This window comes from Anomaloglossus baeobatrachus, chromosome 6 (genome assembly GCF_048569485.1).
Source record: "Anomaloglossus baeobatrachus isolate aAnoBae1 chromosome 6, aAnoBae1.hap1, whole genome shotgun sequence".
NCBI lineage: Eukaryota > Metazoa > Chordata > Amphibia > Anura > Aromobatidae > Anomaloglossus > Anomaloglossus baeobatrachus.
Genome location: NC_134358.1, coordinates 62,465,832 through 62,480,404, shown reverse-complemented (window position 1 = coordinate 62,480,404; position 14,573 = coordinate 62,465,832). Strand labels below are relative to the sequence as shown.

Genomic DNA, 14,573 nt, shown 5'->3' with positions numbered 1-14,573 from the left:
GCGCTCCTCGCCCGTGAGTGAAAGGGGATTGGTTTTTGGGATTGTTTATTGTCCGTGACGCCACCCACGGTTGTGGTGATTGTGTGGACACCACCGCTGCTCTGTATGGGGATCCCGGGAGTGGTGACAGGGAGCAGCTTTGTTGTTATTTCTCCCCTCCGTGGGTAGGGGTTGGTTGTCCCGGGGCCCAGTGATGAGGTGTAGGATGAGGGATGGCAGGGCCGGTGCAGGGCTTGGTGAGGTGCAGGGTCGCGGGGGCTGCGCATATGGTTGGACTGTTGCCTTCAATCGGGACTTAGTTGTTTGGAGACCAAGGAGGTCCCCTTCACTGACGGATTTGGCAAATTCACGGCGACTCCTAGCCTTGCCAGGATCCGAAAGGCCCCTGCCACTGGTGCTGGCTTCTCCTTGTGTACCGGTCCGGTACCGCCGGGCCACTACCCGTCCGCGGTCCTTTTGGCAACTCCGATCAGCCTCCACTGCAGACGGTCACCGCCGTCTGCTAACCTTGCTGTCTCAGTCCGGGGCACACACCCGGACCAACCTCAGGCTTTCAAACTGTCACTACTCTCCCTGTACTCCTTTCCTCTCATCTCACTTTGAACTCCAAACTTCATCTGCCTGGTTTCCCGCCTCCAGGACTGTGAACTCCTCGGTGGGCGGAGCCAACCGCCTGGCCCACCCCCTGGTGTGGACATCAGCCCCTGGAGGAAGGCAACAAGGATTTAAGGTTTAGCTTTGGTGTACCTATCCGGGGTGTAGGGTGTGGTGATGTCATTACCTGTGACCCCTGGCTTGCCCAGGGCGTCACATTCCCCCTTCGCAAAATGCAGACCGTCCGCGGGCTGCCCGTCCAACACCGGTTTTATTTTTCTGAAAAAAGATAAAACATAAACAAGTATAATAACTTCATCCCACAACGGGAGGCACTTTGCTTAAACGTTACGGTAACATTTCAAACGGTTGCTGCTGCCGCTCTCTCCCACCCAAGTAACCTGGCCCTGATGCTGCCCCTAAGAAACAGGCAGCACCCTTTGACCCCAGTCCTGAACCAAGTCACCCGAGCGGGATCTGTCCTTCCCCTCCAGAGGGTAGCCACCAGTTCCTGTGGTGGCTGGGCCCCAGTCTGCTCCACTGCGGGCCCTCCCTCCAACCTGCCTCTCCGGAGGCGGTAACGGTAAGCTGCAACACAACATATTTATTTACATTCCACTAACGTTTGTGGTTGCCCTGCAAGTTCTCGGGCCTGTTCATAGGGAGTTCCCTATGCATAAACTGTAGATGGTCCCCACGGGGACAACGGTGCCGGCAACGACCGGTTTCAATCAGGTGCAGACAATCAGATGACTTTTCGGTTAATCATTTCTCTTATTATTTTCTTATAACTTTCAACTTGTAAACACACACACACTTCCTTCCCCCTTTAAAGGACGGTTTCCCTGTACCTAAGTGGGGGTCTACCTAGATTGGGACGGGTGGACCTCCGGGGTCCGGTGTAAGTGGGGCTAGGCAGTGGGGCAGAGGGAATGATCAGTTCCTCCTCCCTGCTATCGTGAGGGGCAGGCGGAGGCATAGGGGAGCCGGGTACAGGTTCATCCCTGGGCACTGGTACTGGCTCACGGTTGACCGCCTCCATCACTTCTTCATCCACGGGTTGTGGGAACAGTATCACTGGAAGAATCACCGCGCCATTCTGTCTAGGCCAGTCCGCTGGGAAGTCACCCATCACGGTGTGGATTACCTCTTCTGTCTTCTCCGCTGGTGGAGGAACCGGAACTTCAGCCGCTGCCCTCAGTGCTGGTGGGCACCTCTTCAGATGGTCCCGGGAAACTGTGGCCAAAGTGCCCCCTTGGTCACGACTGATCTGGTAGGCCTTTCCATCTTCCCATCCTGTGGACTGTATGACGTATGGAGTTTGTTCCCATTGATCATCCAGCTTGTGGGTCCTCCTTTTCCGCTTCAGCACTACATCTCCAGGCTGGAAAGGGCCAGCAGACGCCCTTTGATTGAAGCGCTGCTCCTGCTGTTACCGACTCCGACTCAAGTTCTTCTCTACATATTCTTGAATCTGCCGGTATTGCTCCCTCCGCCGAGCTTCCCATTCAGCTGTCGAAGGGAGTGATTCTGGGGCCTCCAAACCCATATCCAGATCCACCAGTAGCCGACCGGGCCGAGCCCTTATCAGGTATGCTGGGGTGCACTTCGTTGAGCTGGAAGGGATATTGTTATACATATCGACCAAGTCGGGTAGCTTCTCCGGCCACAGGTTCCGCTCTTCCAGTGGCAACGTCTTGAGGAGTCCCAGGACCAAGTGGTTCATCTTCTCACACATGCCGTTGGTCTGGGCATGGTAAGGGGTGGTCCGGATCTTCTTGCAGCCGTACAACTGGCAGAACTCATGGAACACCTCCGCTTCAAAGGCCGGGCCTTGGTCAGTAAGCACCTTCTCAGGGTATCCATGTGGTCGGCAGAAATAAGCCTGGAATGCTCTAGCGGCAGTACGACCAGTTAGGTCCTTGACTGGGACAACCACCATGAACCTCGAATAGTGGTCTACTATGGTCAGAGCGTAGGTGTACCCACTTCGGCTGGGGGTGAGCTTGACATGGTCCAGGGCGACCAGCTCCAGTGGCTGATGTGTAACGATCGGGTGTAGGGGCGCCTTCTGGCTAGCCTCGTCCTTCCTCCTCAGCGTGCAAGGACCGCACTCTCGGCACCAGGCCTCTACAGACTCCCGCATCCCACTCCAATAGAACCGCTCTCTCAACAGCATCTCCAGCTTCTTCCATCCGAAGTGTCCGGCACCATCATGGTATGCCTGCAGAACGGTGGGCACATTAGCTTGGGGAATCACCAACTGGCGGATTTTCTCATGAGTCTTCGGGTTAATCAGCTCACGGTACAGCTTCCCTTGATATAGATACAGCCGGGTCCGCTCCTTCCACAAGTGTTGGGCTTCAGCTGGGGCGGCAAGGTCCATCCCAGCAGCGCCTTGCTCCACCAGGGTCTTGACTAGGCGGACAGCGGGCGCCTGATTTTGAACTTCCTGCCACTCCTGACTGGGCAGCGGGTCCAGGTTCACCCGTTGTTAGTGGACATGTATCTTCTCAGTTGGCGGCTGGTGAAATGCAGGTAACTCGATCTCTTCGAGGTCGTCATCCTCGCACCCTTCTTCTGACAAGTGGGGCATCCGAGAGAGTGCATCAGCATTAACATTGACACGACCGGCCCTGTATTTGATTGTGAAGTCATAGTTGGCTAGCCTGGCCACCCACCGCTGTTCCAACGCACCCAACTTGGCCGTGTCCAGGTGGGTCAGCGAATTGTTTTCCGTGAAAGCGGTGAATTTTGCTGCAGCCAAGTAATGGCGGAACCGCTCGGTGATAGCCCACACCAGCGCCAGGAGCTCGAGCTTGAAGGAGCTGTAGTTCTCAGGGTTCCTTTCCATCGGTCGGAGCTTTCGGCTCGTATAAGCAATCACTTTTTCCTTCCCGTCCTGGACCTGGGATAGGACTGCCCCCAAACCCACATTTCTGGCATCAGTGTAGAGGATGAATGGGCGGCTGTAATCAGGGTACGCTAGGATCTCCTCTCCGGTCAAGGCCGCTTTCAGCTGGCGGAAGGATTCCTCATGCCTCTCTTCCCACACCAGTGGGGCTCCAAGGGGACTACCGCCCTTGGTCTGCCCCACGAGGAGGTCTTGCATGGGGGCAGCCATCTTCATGTATCCTTTGATGAAGCGACGGTAGTACCCTACTAGACCCAGAAACTGCCTTACTTCCCTCACTGTGGTTGGCCTCGGCCAGTCTTGGATGGCAGTGATCTTCTCGGGGTCGGGGGCGACACCTTCTGCTCCCACTACATGCCCCAGGTACTGCACTCTGGGTTTCAACAGATGACACTTGGAGGGCTTCAACTTCATCCCGTACTTGGCAAGGGACGCGAACACCTCGGCCAGGTATTCCAGATGGGCTTCATATGTCTGTGAATACACAATTACATCATCCAGGTACAACAGGACGGTCTCAAAATTCAGGTGCCCCAAACAGCACTCCATCAGCCGTTGGAAGGTACCAGGGGCATTGCACAGCTCGAACGGCATACTGTTGAATTCACAGAGTCCCATAGGGGTGGTAAAGGCCGTTTTCTCTCAGTCTTCGGGCGCCACGGCCACCTGCCAGTACCCACTGGTGAGGTCAAGGGTGGAGAAGTAGTTTGCGGTTCTCAGCGCGGACAAGGACTCCTTGATACGGGGCAGAGGGTAGGCATCTTTATGTGTTATCTGGTTAATCTTCCGGTAATCCATGCACATCCGCATGGTGCCGTCCTTCTTCTTAACCAGCACCAACGGGGCGGCCCAGGGACTACAGCTGTCCCTGATAACCCCTGCCTCCCTCATGTTCCTCAACATGTCCTTGGCGCACTGGTAGTGTGCAGGGGGAATGGACCTGTACCTCTCTTAGATAGGGGGATGTCCACCGGTAGGGATATGGTGTTGGACCACTTTAATCTGCCCAAAGTCTAGGGGATGTTTGCTAAAAACTTGCTCATACTCTCGTACCACCCTGTATACCCCGTCTTTGTGATGTGTAGGGGTGTTGTCAGTGCCTACGTGTAGCTGTTGGTGCCACTCGTCTAACTCTCCTTTGGACGGGTGAGTGCTGACAGCAGGTGGTGAAACTGGAGGAGCTGCTTCGTGGATGGTGTGGGGATCTAGGGTGAGTAACTTGGCAAGTGTAGCATACCGGGGAAGCCTGACTTCTTCCTCCCCACAGTTCAGCACCCTCACGGGCACTCTCCCCTTCTTTACATCTACCACCCCTCGAGCGGCCATTACTGTGGGCCAGTGTTCGGAGGGCATGGGCTCTATCATGGCAGGGTAGTCACGCCCCTGAGGCCCTACTGCTGCCCTACACCAAATCATCATCTCACTCCTAGGGGGCACAATCAACGGGGCAGCATCCATCACTCTCACCCCACCAATCTCTCCTCCCGTCGAGGTTACATGCTGGCGGTACATCAAGGCTCGGATCTCACGCTGCACAGCTCTCTGTCGGCTCCCCGCCGCCGTGGCGGCCAGCTGCTGCAGTAGGGTCAACACATCACTCATACAGTGCTCCATCACATTGGTTCCTAGCACTATCTTCGGGTTATGATCACTGGGTTCATTCATGATCACAATCATACCCTGGTGTTGCAGTTCAGCTCGCCCCACAGTCATGGCCACTTGTTTATATCCCACTTGGGTCAGCGGGAGTCCGTCAGCAGCAATCAGTGTTATACTACCATCTGGGGGAGCCAGCTCGTCTGTTCCCCAATACCGTTGGTACAATGTGTATGGTATGGTAGTTACCTGTGATCCAGTGTCCAAGAGAGCCATCACCGGTATGCCGTCCACAGCCACGGGGATGATGGGTCGGGCCCCGATATACCGGTCCCGCCAGTCTGGGGGGCCACGGGGTTCTACTCCTGAGGATTGGCCCGTGGCCCCAGGGGTTGCTCGTTTAACGGGCACTGTCGGAAGTAATGGCCAGGCTTGCTACACTTGTAACAGATTGGAGGTCTGTTCCGCGGATCATTAGCCCTTCTCCGCTGCATCCAGGGAACATCCTCAGGGCTGTCGGTGAGCTGTATCTTTGCCGGAGGCTGGGGTCTGGTCAGAGGCTGGAGTGCGGCGAGAATTTTGGCGAGGTCTCCATCCATGCGGCGGACCTGGGCAGCCAGTTCTTCCATTGTACTGCTTGGGGCTGTAGGTACTGGAGACGCTGGTATAGCAGGGGCCACCACGACGGGGGCCGTCTCAATTGGCCATGGGGCTGGCTCCAAGACTTCCGAAGCTGGGGGTTGCAGAGCTTTAATGGCCCGCTCCTTTAACACAGCAAAGTCCACATCAGGGTGTTCCAGGGCCCACAGCCGGAGTTGTTTGCGATCCTCGGAGGACCTCATCCCCTGCACAAATTGCTCTACTAACATTTTGTTGCTGTCCGCCTCATTGATGGGATTTACCCGCTTCAGTGTGCGGAGTGCAGTTTGCAGACGTAAAGCATAGTCCCGGATACTGTCCACAGGTCGTTGCCGACATTGGTAAAACTGCATTCTCAGCTCAGCTTCAGTACGGGTCTCAAAGGCAGTCTGTAGTCTCTCAAAGATGGTGGCTACAGAGGACTGGTCCCCCTCGGCCCAGGTCTCTGCCTCCTGCTCAGCTGCGCCGGTTAGCTGCCCTAGCACTACCGCTGCACGTTGCTTATCAGTCAGGGGGTATAATTCCAGGAGCGGGCTAAGTTTTTTCCGGAAGACCTGTAACGCATCAGGTTTCCCATCGTACTGCGGCAGCCAGGTAGCTCCGGGCACATAGGGCAAGGAGAACGGCATCACCTGAGCGAGAGCTGGGGCCGCGGCACCCCCCGCCAGCGCGGCCGGGACCTGGGCAGGCCCATTCCCATCCACGGGTGCCACTGCGGCTGCGACCACCGCTCCTCCAGCGGCTCCGTCGGGCACAGACATCTTCTTTCCGTCCCCCTTAGCCTCTTTCCGGCCCCTCCTCTATCGGGGCGGGGTTTTGGCCTTCGCGCCTCCACTACTCGAGGAGACGCTCGAGCGGGAACTCTTCGCGCCAAAGATGGCGGCTTCTGAAATTTTCTGGCCGGATACCTCCGGCTATAACAAGGCGCACCTCTACCCAACGGCAGAGCGGTAAGATCCTGTTCGTGACGCCAAGTTGTCGCGGGCGGAGGAGGGGACGCAGCGCTCTCCCTACTGCTCGGGTCCGGCCGCCGCTGCCGCAGCGGCCTGCTGCTGCTCGGTGGCTCGAGTGATGGGTCGGATCCCGGGGACTCGAGCGGCGCTCCTCGCCCGTGAGTGAAAGGGGATTGGTTTTTGGGATTGTTTATTGTCCATGACGCCACCCACGGTTGTGGTGATTGTGTGGACACCACCGCTGCTCTGTATGGGGATCCCGGGAGCGGTGACAGGGAGCAGCTTTGTTGTTATTTCTCCCCTCCATGGGTAGGGGTTGGTTGTCCCGGGGCCCAGTGATGAGGTGTAGGATGAGGGATGGCAGGGCCGGTGCAGGGCTTGGTGAGGTGCAGGGTCGCGGGGGCAGCACATATGGTTGGACTGTTGCCTTCAATCGGGACTTAGTTGTTTGGAGACCAAGGAGGTCCCCTTCACTGACGGATTTGGCAAATTCACGGCGACTCCTAGCCTTGCCAGGATCCGAAAGGCCCCTGCCACTGGTACTGGCTTCTCCTTGTGTACCGGTCCGGTACCGCCGGGCCACTACCCGTCCGCGGTCCTTTTGGCAACTCCGATCAGCCTCCACTGCAGACGGTCACCGCCGTCTGCTAACCTTGCTGTCTCAGTCCGGGGCACACACCCGGACCAACCTCAGGCTTTCAAACTGTCACTACTCTCCCTGTACTCCTTTCCTCTCCTCTCACTTTGAACTCCAAACTTCATCTGCCTGGTTTCCCGCCTCCAGGACTGTGAACTCCTCGGTGGGCAGAGCCAACCGCCTGGCCCACCCCCTGGTGTGGACATCAGCCCCTGGAGGAAGGCAACAAGGATTTAAGGTTTAGCTTTGGTGTACCTATCCGGGGTGTAGGGTGTGGTGATGTCATTACCTGTGACCCCTGGCTTGCCCAGGGCGTCACATAATCATATGTGTAGTCTGAATCTGTAAGGAGGTGGACTTGCAGTCACGTTTCTCCCTAAAGGCACAAATCGCATTGTTGTTATGTAATGTCATGTGAATTGTATAGTGTGTCTCTGTAAAAATGTACAATGTGAAATGTGATGTAATGTGTAAAGTACAGCAATGTTGTTGTGTGGTTTACCAGACTGTAGGGCAAACAATAGTTAAGAGTTGGGACTAGCCCACAATGGGAGTGGTTAGCATCTAGAGAGAGTGACAGTTTCCTATGATGCTTCAGATAGGGCCCAGCGTGTGACTAGGGCAGACCTATGGTCTGAGAGATGATCAGGATCGCATGCAGTGTGTGATCTGTGGCAACAAAAAGGAGACCAAAGTGACATAGCGTAATCCTAAAGTGTTGACCAAGACACAGAATGTGAGACAATGCTTAGGCTAGAGACTGACCTTCTAGAGAAGTGGCCCCAGGTAGAAGGCTACGGAGGACGGGCCTTTTGTGACAAATCCCTAAACCTAAAAAATAATGGGTCAGAACAGACTTGTACATGATCAGAGTCTACTTTCCCCAGCGGAGTCTCAAGTATATCTGAGAGCATACGGTTCTTTACTGGCACTAGTGGGAAACCCACCTACCCCCAATGTTCTATGTACCGCCCCGCTCTCAGCAGCCGAGCTGCTCGGATCTGGCCCTTCTGGGGGTGGCACGAGGGTCTCCGGACCCGGGGGCCTCAGTCACTTCAAATGAAAAGGGGTAGTGATAGGATGGTGGATTTAGGACGTATATGTACGGGCTGAGCCGTACGGAGTTCGTGACGCCACCCACGGTGTGTGGTGATATTGGACACCACTGCTGCAGTTACGGGGCACCCAGGGGAGATGTTGTGCAGCAAGTTGTTAACCCCTCCGTGGGCAGGGATAGTGGCCCCGGGACCCGTTGGGTGATGGCGATGCAGGGAGATGGGCGACCGCAGGGTGCTGATGTACTCACTATTAGAAACACACACGAGTCTCTGGTAAACCAACGTGATGGTGGTCGGTGCCCGCAGCCGTCTGCGTTCGGGTTCCCCCATCCGGCTGGCGGTCTCTGTCTTTCTCCTGCACCTGTGTAAGATGGTGGACTGCCTGTGCTTGCAACTTCAGGAGTCTGCTCCTGGCTTGTGGTTGCCTAAGGAGCCCTATGCCCGCAGACGCTGGCTCGTGGGATCTCTGAACCGTGGCGGTGGCCTTTTATCCCCCTTGGTGGGCTGTTGCCTTCAGTCGGGACTTTGGGTGGGACAGGACCTCTAGTCCTGGCCGCAATCAGTTAATTAGCTAGCCCACAGTCACTTCTGGACCTAGCTTCAGGGTCTGAGTACCCCCCTTTGTGCTTCGGTTTCCGAGTCGGTTCCCCCGGGTCGGTACCGGCGGGCCACTACCCTGTCCCGGTCCACCTCGGTTCCACCGAGCCGTCTTCCCGGCTCCTGCAGACAGAGACCGGCGTCTGCCTCCTAGCCAAAGGCACCAGGGCTCCTACCCTGGCACCTGTTCAACTTGGGTTCTCGCCTCTGCTGGAGCTGCACACAGCTCCAGCCCCCTCACCTCTCCAACTTGAACTCTAAACTTGTCTCTCCTGAACTTTCCTGCCCCAGGCTGTCTAGGACTCCTCGGTGGGCGTCTTCCAGCCACCTAGTTCCGCCCCCTGGTGTGTCTATGAAGCCCTGAGGGGGTGACTAGGGTTTTGAAGCTCGGCGGCTGTTACCTGTGAGGGAAGGTGTTGTGCAGGGGTCTATTTGTGACTACCTGGCCCGGCCAGGGCGTCACATCTACCTGGAGAAGAGACATATATATGAAAGCATCTGGGAGTTCTACTCTGGTCATAGTGATTGAAGCCCCCGTATCTCCACCTTTACGAGGAGAATAGACCTGGAGCCGCAGAAAGGGAAAGTGATTGTCATAAATTGGACTGTTGAGCTGGACTGGGTTGTACTGAGACTTATGGGACCAGTAAGATCGGAATCAATGGCTGGAACTGTGTCTGAAAGTACTCTGTAAAATTGGAACATGCTGGAATTGTGTGCCCACTATCTCATGTGTAATGTTGAAACAGAAGGACGGATAAGTAAAGTGTCATATAAAGAGAACTGGTGGTCTCCGTGTCAGTCTGAATTGTTATATAGCCCAGGCCAGCCAAAGTGAAGGTCAACAAGCGGCCTACACAGAGTGTACAGCCACACGACACACACCCAGCCAGGACCATCCATGACTTTCATGTAGCGTGCTGGGGCATCTAGAGTCAATCCCTTCCATGACCAAAGCTTAAAGGGAATTGGGCACCTGATTCATGATCTCCAAATCGTGGGCAGCATGAATTGGAGCCTGGCTACACATCTGCAGACAGGTATAGTTTACTCTGATATACTAGATTGTTTCCGAAAAAAATGTAGTTAAAAGGTCCGGGAACATATTTGGAGACAAGACTATTCCGGCTCCTCCTAGCGATGCCCTTTGTGATTGACAAGTCTCTCTCATAGCAAGAGACCTGTCAATCATCTGTAGTGGGAAGAGCCATCTGGGAGAGACAGAACTGGATAAGACTTTTTAGTTCTTTGTGGGGGGTTTTCAGATGCAATGCTTTCTTACTTATTGGCTATAGAGACAATATACAGATGTAGTATTTGGTAAATTAATGTTTGTAACTAATTCACATATTGTGGCCTCTCAAATACAAAGTCTAGGCATTATTCTACATCAGTATAGGTGTTTAGAACTTAAAGGGGTTGGCCCCTTATATTTTGAAGAGTACCTGTCACCAAGTGAACACCATAAACCTGGGAAAAGGACTGGTGTTACATTCTCTCCAGAGGGCCATTATGGCGTTACCCATGTGGTCTCCAGACCAATATCCAGCTATCGTTTAATCCAGGACAAAAACATTACCCATTCCTGTTGATGTTAGACCTCCATTGTTCCATTCCACCTCCAGTCAACATCTGGAGACCACATGTGCAAGAGGCCTTCACAAGAGAATGTCACATTGGTCCTACTCCCAGGATTATGATGTGGGGTGGCATAATGTACGGTAGCCAGACCTTCTAGTCTACAGTTCAGGTACACAAACAGCTTGGAATTACACTGATTTCCTGATAAACTGTAGTACAACAATTTCTCCAAGAGCCATTTTTGAACACAACATCCCCAGGCCACATGTTGCTCGTGCTACTGTAAGCAGGCTGCCTGGCCTAAATGTGCAACATAGGTTACAGCGTCTCTGAACTTACCTCCCAATGAGTACATCTGGGATGTCGACAATTACAAAGGCAGCTGCCAGCAGTGGATCTTGATGATTTGCCCGAGAGCATTCGGAGTGCAGAACATTCTTCAGACAACCATTAATACCCTCAATGATAGCAGCCGAGGCTGTAAATTCAGAAATTTTTGCACATGGCATTCATACTAAATAAATTAAGATGTTTTCAAAATTTAGTTTACATTTTTTCCTAATTTGAAGATCATTAATGTATCTTAAGGCCCTGTTACACGCTACGATTTATCTGACGATATGTCGTCGGGGTCACGGATTCCGTGACGCACATCCGGCATCGTTAGCGACGTCGTTGTGTGTGACACCTACGTGCAACTCCGAATGATCGCAAATAGGTTGAAAATCACGTCGTTCTCTTTCAAAATATTGTTCATCGATTGGAACGCAGCAGACATATTGCTACGTTTGACACCCTGCAAACGACGAACAACATCCGCACGACCGCCTTGGTCAAACAATATATCGCTGAATGATTTTGCGTTGCTTGTGAGATCGTTACGTGTAACCGCTAATAAATAACCTATGTGCGATCTCGGCAAATCGTAACTACGATCTGGGCGTGTCACATCGCTAATGAGATCGTCAGATAAATCGTAGCGTGTAAAGCGGCCTTTACAGCCTGTGTTTTCCATAATTCCAAACGTTTTTCTTCTCCATGCTGCAATTTAAATGTTAAGGAGTTGAATGTATATAGCTGATACTTATTCTTTTATTCTTTATTGTCTAATTTTACAGGTCAGGAATGCCAAGTTCTTAAATTAACAGATACAACAATAACTTGTCAGAGTCCGCCACAGCCGCCTGTCCTTCCTTCACTTTACCCAGGTAATCACTATGGAAAATTTGATATATTGTAAAAAAAAAGTTTAAAGGTGCTCTCCGATGTTGCCCCCTGCTGGGATAGTCAGATATCAAATGTAATTTTTTGGGAGACCTGGCAGTAAGTGTTAATATCCCTACAGCGCCTCCACAGGCAAAATTAAGCATTGCACTGTGTCTATTTAAATAAAGGGACAGGAGAACTAGTCTTCCAGGACAGATACTCTTCAGCCAAGGGATGAGGATCCGGAACAGGGAATTCACTTCTCCTAACTTACAATGCTCAGAGATCTGATAGGGTACAGTATGTCAAAATAGTATTTCTAAACTAGATAATCCCTTTAATCTACTTCTAGGAAGCCGAGGACTGAAACTGGAGAGGTGGAACATCAGTATGTCACTGAGTAATGCACTACAACTCAATGAAACCACCGCAGGCTATATTGGCTCTTCTTGGTCCGATGGTGCATACAACACGTGGCCTTCGGATTCCAGCGAGTTTGTTGCTCGGCTCAGTGGTTTTTTTGTGCCTCCTGTAACTGATTACTACAATTTCTATATAAAAGGAGATGATAATTATGCCCTTTACTTTAATGAATCGGGTGACCCTGCCGGAAAGGTAATAGAAACATTCTGTTTGGCTGTATATGGCTTGTATTATGGCGGTTATCTGGGACTATTGTATGCCACCGCTCCTCTCTGTAGGGCTGTGGAATGGCCACTTTTTGGTGAAGTTTATATAAACCCTGCCCCTTCAGCCCAGGAGTCCCAAGATACTTGGGACAACTGTCCCATTGACTATGGGGTAGCAGGGAGCCTAGGCTGTCCCTCAAGCTGGGGGGTACTATGCTATCCCTAATTTCAGAGATACCCCTGATGGTGGAGAGTCCTGAGTCTCCTTCCTGGCCCTGCTCCTGACCAGTCCTGATCTGATTCCCCTCCCACCCAGTGAGGGGTGGGACAGAAGTGTGATGAAACCCACAGATAAAGACAAACAAGGGAAAACCAAAACTCTGTCACACAGAACACACACACAAAGATAAAGACAATAAGAAGTTCAGGAGGAAAAACAAGAGCAGGAAAGAAACTACAAAACAATAGGGGTAAACTCCACAAATGGACCGAGCAAACAGCACAACTTTCGCCAGTAAATCTGAACACCACACCTCATAGACCAGGATACTATAAACTATAGCTGGCATGGGTGGAAGGTTTCAACCAGCATAAATAGGAGGGGAGCAGATGTGCTAGGCCTCCCCACAATATGTGATCAAAGGAGCATGCAGACCTACAGTGATTAACTCTTGCTAGCCTGTCTAGGAATCAGTACACAGCCGGTCGACGCCTGAATCTGCCTGTGTTGATCCCAGGCATCAGAGAAACAATCGGGTGGTGCATCAGAATCTGCAATATGAACAGTGCCCAACACCGCCATGACAGTCGGCAAAGTTTGTGCAAAACTCCATGTGACAACAACTGGCAAATATGTGTATAAAGCTTACGTAATGCTACTATATAATGCCCAACAAATATGCAGTATCATAATAATATTCCTTAAAAGAGCTGACATAATGCTGATATAAATGGCCCACAATGCAGTAATCCAAATCCTACATTGCCAATCACACAAAGCTAAATTATGCTGGATAGTTTTATTTTACTACAAGGGTGGCCATTCTCTGAAAATTGCTGGTTTGCTATCCCTCCTTAAAACCAGGCATGATATCAGCATGCTGATGCAAAAACTAATATACATGGGACAATGTATGTGGGTTCCCCTCCACTCTTCCTCGGCAGATGATGTCGGGAGAGGTAGGGCTCCAGCATGTCCACTGTTGGACGGCCAATCGTTGTCTAGAGATGAGTCGTTCCTGTGTCTAGACTCATAGACATTAGATATCAGAGGGTCAATCCGGTTTCCACAAAGGGCCTGGGTGTTCCTGACTGCGAGCGTAGACCTTTAACTGACTCCATTCTTTGGGTCAAAAATCATTGGAACCTCGGACAATGTAGAACAAAACCCAAAAACAAAACACAGAACAAAAACAGAGTTGATGTTACCTGAGTCATTTATGGTTCATTTTCATGTTTTTCTCTTTTTTTTTTTCTTACAACAGGTGAAGATTGCTTATGGAGGTTTTGCAAATTACTACACCTCAACTCCATATCAGAAGTCTAAGACTTTTTACCTCCAGAAGGACAAACCGTAAGTCAGATTATAGGGTTATATTGCTATTAGGAGATCACAGTGTCAAGAATAAAAAAAAACAAAACAGATTAAAGCAGCACTCCAGCATTTTTTTATTTCATTTCTGGATTGGTCATTTAAAATTAAAGCCCCCTGTCCCCTGTCCAATACCTCACCCTCCTGCATCTTCATTTGTTTGTTTTCAACATTGCTCATGTTGGTCTCCTGTGATTTGTGAGCTCCTGGTAGCTCCAGTGTTTCATAGAGCGTCCCACAGGAGATATCTCAATACAAGTCTATGAGAGCCTCATCCTGGCTCTCATAGATTTGGATTGAACTCGTCATGTAACTTCTGGCCAATCAGACGTTACGGGCATAAGATGCTGCTGCGAGACTGGAGCTATGCCAATAAAAGGTGAAGATGCCGTAATTGGACTTAAATTTAAAGCACCACTCCAGCGGTGAAAAAAAAAATGAGGAGGTGGTGATTTAAGGAAACTGACAGCAATGCAATGGGAGCAGTTTAACAAAAAGAAACTTGTTGACAAGTTCCCTTTGAGTTCCTGAGAAGAGGACATTTGAATTTCTTGGTGATTTCAGTTAATAATCATTTG

The 14,573-nt window shown here is 51.8% G+C and overlaps 1 protein-coding gene across 2 annotated transcripts in view; it reads left to right on the top strand.

Annotated features, from left to right (window-relative positions):
• Positions 1-14,573, top strand: part of PKHD1L1 (PKHD1 like 1) — a 278,999-nt gene that overhangs the window by 58,310 nt on the left and 206,116 nt on the right. For both annotated transcript variants that reach the window (XM_075352949.1, XM_075352950.1), the window contains exons 13-15: positions 11,688-11,777; positions 12,128-12,390; positions 13,889-13,977. In XM_075352949.1, coding sequence (XP_075209064.1) covers positions 11,688-11,777; positions 12,128-12,390; positions 13,889-13,977 — 442 coding nt within the window. The remainder of the gene's footprint in view (positions 1-11,687; positions 11,778-12,127; positions 12,391-13,888; positions 13,978-14,573) is intronic.